The sequence below is a fragment of the Panicum virgatum genome, chromosome 6N (genome assembly GCF_016808335.1).
Source record: "Panicum virgatum strain AP13 chromosome 6N, P.virgatum_v5, whole genome shotgun sequence".
NCBI classification, from domain to species: domain Eukaryota; kingdom Viridiplantae; phylum Streptophyta; class Magnoliopsida; order Poales; family Poaceae; genus Panicum; species Panicum virgatum.
The window spans coordinates 36,907,718-36,913,377 of NC_053150.1; the positions used below are offsets into that span (position 1 = coordinate 36,907,718).

The following is a 5,660-nucleotide window of genomic DNA, read 5'->3' on the forward strand; positions in this document are numbered from 1 at the left end:
AAATTTGAGGCCCTTTACCATCCCTAGATACGAATACAACAATTGTCCCACAAATTGACACTACTACAAAAAGTTTTTGCGAGGTGGGCAAAATTGGTTTTCCGAGGCGGTCAAGCCCATCCACCTCGCCCTCAATGCCACGGTAAATCAAAGATTTACCGAGACATATCATTTGCTCGCCACAGTTAATAGAATAAAAAATGCAGCTCCGGGCCACCGCCTCCGTGCCGCCATCGCCACCAATCCGGGCCGCGGCTCCGCGCCGCCGCCTCCACCACCGCTGTTCCAGGTCGCGACTCTGTCCCACCATGCCACCGCCTCCTCCGCCGCCATGGAGCAGCCCCCGCCTCGCTGCTCGCCTGGCCGCCCCGCACTGGATCTGTGAGAAGGGAGGGTTGGGGGCGGAGCGCCACAGCTGGATCCTGCCTCACTACCTCTGGATCCGGGCTCCCATCCACCGGATCGAGCCGTCGCCATCGCCGGGATCTGCGAGGGAGAGAGGGTGAGGGAGGCCTCCTCGCCCTGGACCTGAAAGAGGAGAGAGAGGATGAGGGCATACCTCCGAGCCAGCTAGGGACCCGCCCAATGTCTCCACCTCCGCCTGGAACAAGCCACAGCCGCTAGATTCCGCCGGCGTCGGGACCAGATCTAGCGTTCCCCTGTGCAACTGTCGCCGGATCTGCCCGCGCTGGGGCCGGATCCAACCCTCCCCTGCACTGACCATGCTCAAGGGAGAGGGACAGGCGGGGGCCGCCGCTGCAGTGGGAAAGAGGAAGAGGTGAGGGAGGACGGCGAGCGAGTGAGGGTGAGGGAGAGAGAAACTAAGTGCTGGTTAATTATATGTGTGGCAGTGGCCCCTGGCGGATGGTCCGCCTCTAGGGAGCTGACTGTCTGCTTATTCGGATGTCCGAACTTCTTGGCAGAAGGTTCCGATGTTCGAACAGGTGGACAGTCCGCCCAGATGGAGCGGACAGTCCGCTGGCCACCAAGTGTTTGGGATATTTTAGGAGGCGAGCCTTATATTGTGATGCCTCGGTAAATCTATTTAAGGAGGCAAACAACTTAAGATGACAGCCTCCGAAAATAGACTATTTTTGGAGGCGGCTGTCTTATAATGCTCGCCTCCTCCGTAAATCAATTTTGCAAGGTGATTTTTTTGTAACCACCTCGGTTAATAAAAAGTGTCCGCCTCGGTTAATTCGAGGCATTGACCGAGACGGTTGTAATTGTTGCCCACCTCAGTTAATTCAAGGCATTGACCGAGACGGTTGTAATTGTTGCCCACCTCGGAGGTCATTTTTAAAGGTCGCGGTTAATGCTTTTTTGAAGTAGTGTGATCTAAACAGAGCAATGTCCTGTTCAAGCTAAGCACCGACCAAAAGAAACATCTAAAGCTACCTACGATTGTTATAGTAGCTTGGAATATTTTGTTAGCAAGGAATCAGAGGATTTTTTATGGGAGAACACTAGTACAAGTTATCAAACAGAAATGCATTCAAACGTTGGCGCTATGGAAGAACAGGGCAAGAATATATTTGAGGATACAATATCGAGTGGGTTGGACTCAATAAAGAAGACAGCAAGCTGTAATAGTACTTTAATGATATGAATGAATGTTTTTCTGTCAAAGATTTTTTTTTCTGTACTTTGTACTCTTTGGTCTCTCTCTTTTTTTTTTTTGCCAGGACTGGTTTCACAGGTTCGAACCCTGTTAACCTAAGTCACAGTGACTATGTTGGGTGGTGGAGGGGCTTTAAGTAAACGGTTTGAACCCTTTAACCTAAGTGTGCATGTTACCTGCTCCTGCAAATATTTATTTATAGCTGCGAAAAGTAGAAACTGATATCATGTCCGGCCCTACAAATGTGGTTTCAAACGCCCCCTATAAACCATAAGCTGCGAAAAGTAGAAGCGGATATCGTGTCCGGCCCTACTAACGTGGTTTCAAACGCCCCCTATAAACCATTTTTTGGTAGTGTAATGGGGGTGAGGGGGTAAAAAAGTCTTTTAAATAGAGGAGATTTGGGAGGGAAAAGCACGTGGCTAGCGCTACCTGCATGCAGTGGCGGAGGACAACCAAAAATTTAGGTGTGATGGTGTATTTCTAGACTACATTTATATATTGTACGGAAATAAAAGTTCACCACAAGACCATCGTTTAGAAGTACCTTAAATGAAGAAAAACATGTAGATTACACATCAAATCAACAACGGGACCAAAATAAGCTGTTAAACAAAGAGAAAACATAAATTAGTAGTGAAACATTAGAGTTAAAATATTAAATGTAATACGAGATATACAATTAGAGTATAGAGTTATACCGATAAATTTATTAGTTGCGTTCAGTCCGGTTGCGTTTAGGATGCTTCGGCAATTTCATATTCCTATCTTTCTTCACTTGAAATGCCTTTTTGATAGATTAAAGATCAATTCCTTTAAATATCTCCCTCTCAATATACACAACCATTAAGTCATTAAGCCAACCATCAGACATCTTGTTCCGCAACTCAGTTTTAATTATCTTCATGGCTGAAAAAGCCCTTTCAACCGATGCGGTCGCTACTGGTAGTAGCAATGCCAACTCAATTAGGCGATAAACCAATGGGAACATCGTATGTCTGTTGAGCTCAACCATTTTTAGCGCTAGGCTTGCAAAATCTTGACAAACTCTGAACTCGTCAATTCTCCTTACATGGATAAGAAAGGTCTGTAATTGATCTTTTATTTTTTTTCGATCATCAAAAGAGAAGTCATCTAAATATATCTCCGTGAGGCGAGCAAGCTTATTCACATCAAACTTAGAAAATGATTCCCTTGGATCAAGACATGCAAAGCAAGTAAGCAATTCTGAAGATACCTCATTGAATCGATGATCAAACTCTGTTGTAATAGCATCTATTGTAGCATAGAAGGTATCAACACGGAAGTAATGATCTTGAGTGATATTGTTTCTCCCTCCTTTTCTTGATCGACCAAATCTTGGTACATTATCTTCCATATTTGGTATTGGGATATCATTCTCACAGCAAAATTCTTTGGCTTCATCAAGTAATGGCTCATAACCTTCACTTCTCAAGTTGACCAAACGGGTTTTTACATCAATGACCAAAGACATAGCCTCAACAATATTTTGATCCTTCTTTTGCAAGAGAGAAGATAGGTCACTTGGTATGCGAAGGATTTGCAACATCATCTTCATGATAAAGACAAAGCTAAAAGACTCCTATGGTATGCACCAAACCGCCCGCCCTTGATGGATTACGTTGATCATCATGTATGACTGACAGAACTTCTATTATTGAATCCCACATTGTTTCAATACGAAGCAAAGTCTTATAGTGAGATCCCCATCTTGTATCTCCAGGCCTAGCCAATGATGTTTCTTGATGCTGTCCTCTACCAGAGGAAATTTCTCCACTCTCCAACCTACCCAAAAGTTGTGTACGATGATTATCAAGCAACAAATCCTTCCTCTTACAAGATGCACTAGTGCTGTTCACAATCATGTTGACATAGTCAAAAAAAATCTTCCATGGATGAACAACATCTGGAGACCGAAACCACAACGAGCTGCAATTGGTGAGCAAAACAATGGATATAGAAAGCATACGGGTTCTCATCACGGATTAGTTTCTGAACACCATTGAATTCACCTCTCATGTTAGAAGCCCCATCATACCCTTGCCCTCTTAATTGTGCAATAGTTAAACCATGGGCACTAAGAACTTGTACCACAGCAATCTTTAATGCTTCTGATGTAGTTTCCTTGACATGCTTGATTCCCAAAAATCTTTCAATCACTTTGCCTTTTTTGTTCACATACCTGCATGAGCAATGATATGATAATTCATCAAGAAACTTCATATTGGTAAATTGATCAATGATCTATGAATCATAAACATAGCCATTTACCTTACAACGATGGCCATTTGCTCTTTGACTGATATATCACGAGATTCATCAACAAGAATAGAGAATAGACAACCATCCATCTCTTCCTTTATTACTTTGGTAACCGCTTCAGCACAACACTCTGCAATTTCTTTTTGAATTGTGCTAGAAGTCATTTTTGCATTTTTAGGACAACCTATATAAGCTTGCCTCACTTCCTCATTTCTTAGTTTGTACCAATCATGAAATTCCAGAAAATTGCCTTTGTTCAAAGAAGTTTCTGATTCATCATGTCCACGAAATGGTTCACCTTGCAATGCAATATAACTCACAATACTCACGGCCGTATCTAAACGAGTTTCATACTTCACTTTCTCATCTTCTTCATGTTGCACAACTTTTTTTTTTAATATTTGCCTCTTCCTTATCAAAATCAACATATGCAATTCTTGCTCTATTATGAGCACTATCAGGCCCACCCTCATGTTTCCGCAATATCAAGTAGGAATTCTTCCATTGCTTAAAGCCAATTCTTGTAAAGGCCTCATAACCAAACTTGTCATCATCTTTACCATTTCTAAAAAGATAACAATAGAAGCAATAAGCCCTACCCTTCTCCAAACTATATTCCAACCAATTATATTGCTTAAACCAATCTTTTTGGAAGCTCCTTTTATCCCGTCTTTTAGGGAAATTATGACATGAAGGTTGAGTTGGACCTTTTTGTTTGAAAGCCCTCCTAACTTCATCTCTAATATTAGGACCAAATTGATCTATTGGAATGCGAAGACCCGGATCAGAGATGACATGTTCTGGATTGAACTCAGTTATTATACCTTGATCACTTGCATCTTTATCTTGAGTTTGCTCTCTACTTGAGTTCACACCACCACTGGCTTGACCTTCAACATCTTCAACTGGCATTGGTACTGCTACAGCATCAGTGCTCTCTACTTGAGTTTGCAGCACCACCTCCAATGCCTCAAGACCAACTCCACTTCCATGAGTTCTTGGGGTGCTGCCAGCCTGAGCCTGGGTGCTGCTAGACCCTTGGCTAAAGTAGCTCTTCAGATCTGCAAAACAAGAGATTGCATTGAAGTAAATTAGCACCTTTACCTCAAGTTCTACATCTATTTGAATTTGAGACTTTGAATACTTCTATTAATCTATTTTACCTCTTCCATATCCTATTGCTTTTCTTTTTCCCTTTCTGTTGCTGCCACTGCCGGAGTCCATTGAGGATTGAGAGAGGCCTCTTAACAGCACATCTGCTTATAATAACCAAATGGAATCAAACAATTTAGGACTAGCCAGATATGATGCAGTACATCGGTGAAATGACAAGCGGGCACTATGAAAGATGCTTTCCATCTCAGCGGCACACAGTCCTGGCGGCACAAGCAAGAGGCTACGACCTTTTGGCCAAATCAAATGCAAACTGGGCATTCCTATTCAGTAATCTGCAGTATGGGATAGACCCTGATTAAAGACTAAACAGGCATTCATTTCCCTCCTGCAATCCAATCCATTCAGGAATCAGGAGCATGCCTGAATGGCAACGCAAAAGGGAAAACTCTAACAAAACGCATGCGTCGTGCCGCCGCCTCCATCGGTTGGCATCTAATCTGAACTAAATCAAGCTTGGTTCTTGCCCCCTCCACCTAAAGATCCGAAATTTGTAGACCAATATGCCAAAAAAAATGCTAGAAAGGGAGCATGCACTGGGTGCCCAAGAACAAGGGCAGCAAAGTCACCTCGACGACGAAGA

The 5,660-nt window shown here is 43.3% G+C and overlaps 1 protein-coding gene across 4 annotated transcripts; it reads right to left on the reverse strand.

Moving 5' to 3' along the window:
- Nucleotides 1-2,154: 2,154 nt before the first annotated feature.
- On the reverse strand, nucleotides 2,155-5,448 carry LOC120678629 (zinc finger MYM-type protein 1-like). 4 transcript variants are annotated; one of them, XM_039959880.1, is made up of 3 exons: nucleotides 5,068-5,448; nucleotides 4,729-4,965; nucleotides 2,155-2,226 (listed from the first exon to the last, which is right to left on the reverse strand). In XM_039959880.1, the coding sequence occupies exons 1-3, from the start codon at nucleotides 5,126-5,128 to the stop codon at nucleotides 2,159-2,161; spliced, it is 366 nt and encodes a 121-aa protein (XP_039815814.1). In that variant the 5' UTR covers nucleotides 5,129-5,448; the 3' UTR covers nucleotides 2,155-2,158. The 4 variants fall into 4 exon arrangements, 2 of the variants coding, with proteins under 2 accessions (XP_039815814.1, XP_039815813.1); XR_005676663.1 differs by lacking the exon at nucleotides 2,155-2,226 and adding an exon at nucleotides 3,645-3,824 and having other exon boundaries at nucleotides 3,914-4,965; nucleotides 5,068-5,166; XR_005676664.1 differs by lacking the exons at nucleotides 4,729-4,965; nucleotides 5,068-5,448 and adding an exon at nucleotides 2,323-3,207.
- Nucleotides 5,449-5,660: the final 212 nt, after the last annotated feature.

What these genes read in the sequence shown, in the direction of transcription:
- LOC120678629 (XM_039959879.1), bottom strand. Translation starts at nt 4,377, where the DNA reads ATGAGGGTGGGCCTGATAGTGCTCATAATAGAGCAAGAATTGCATATG. An exon ending in CAAATGGCCATCGTTGTAAG is followed by an intron (nt 3,825 to 3,913) that starts GTAAATGGCTAT and finishes TTGCTCATGCAG; the next exon opens with GTATGTGAACAAAAAAGGCA.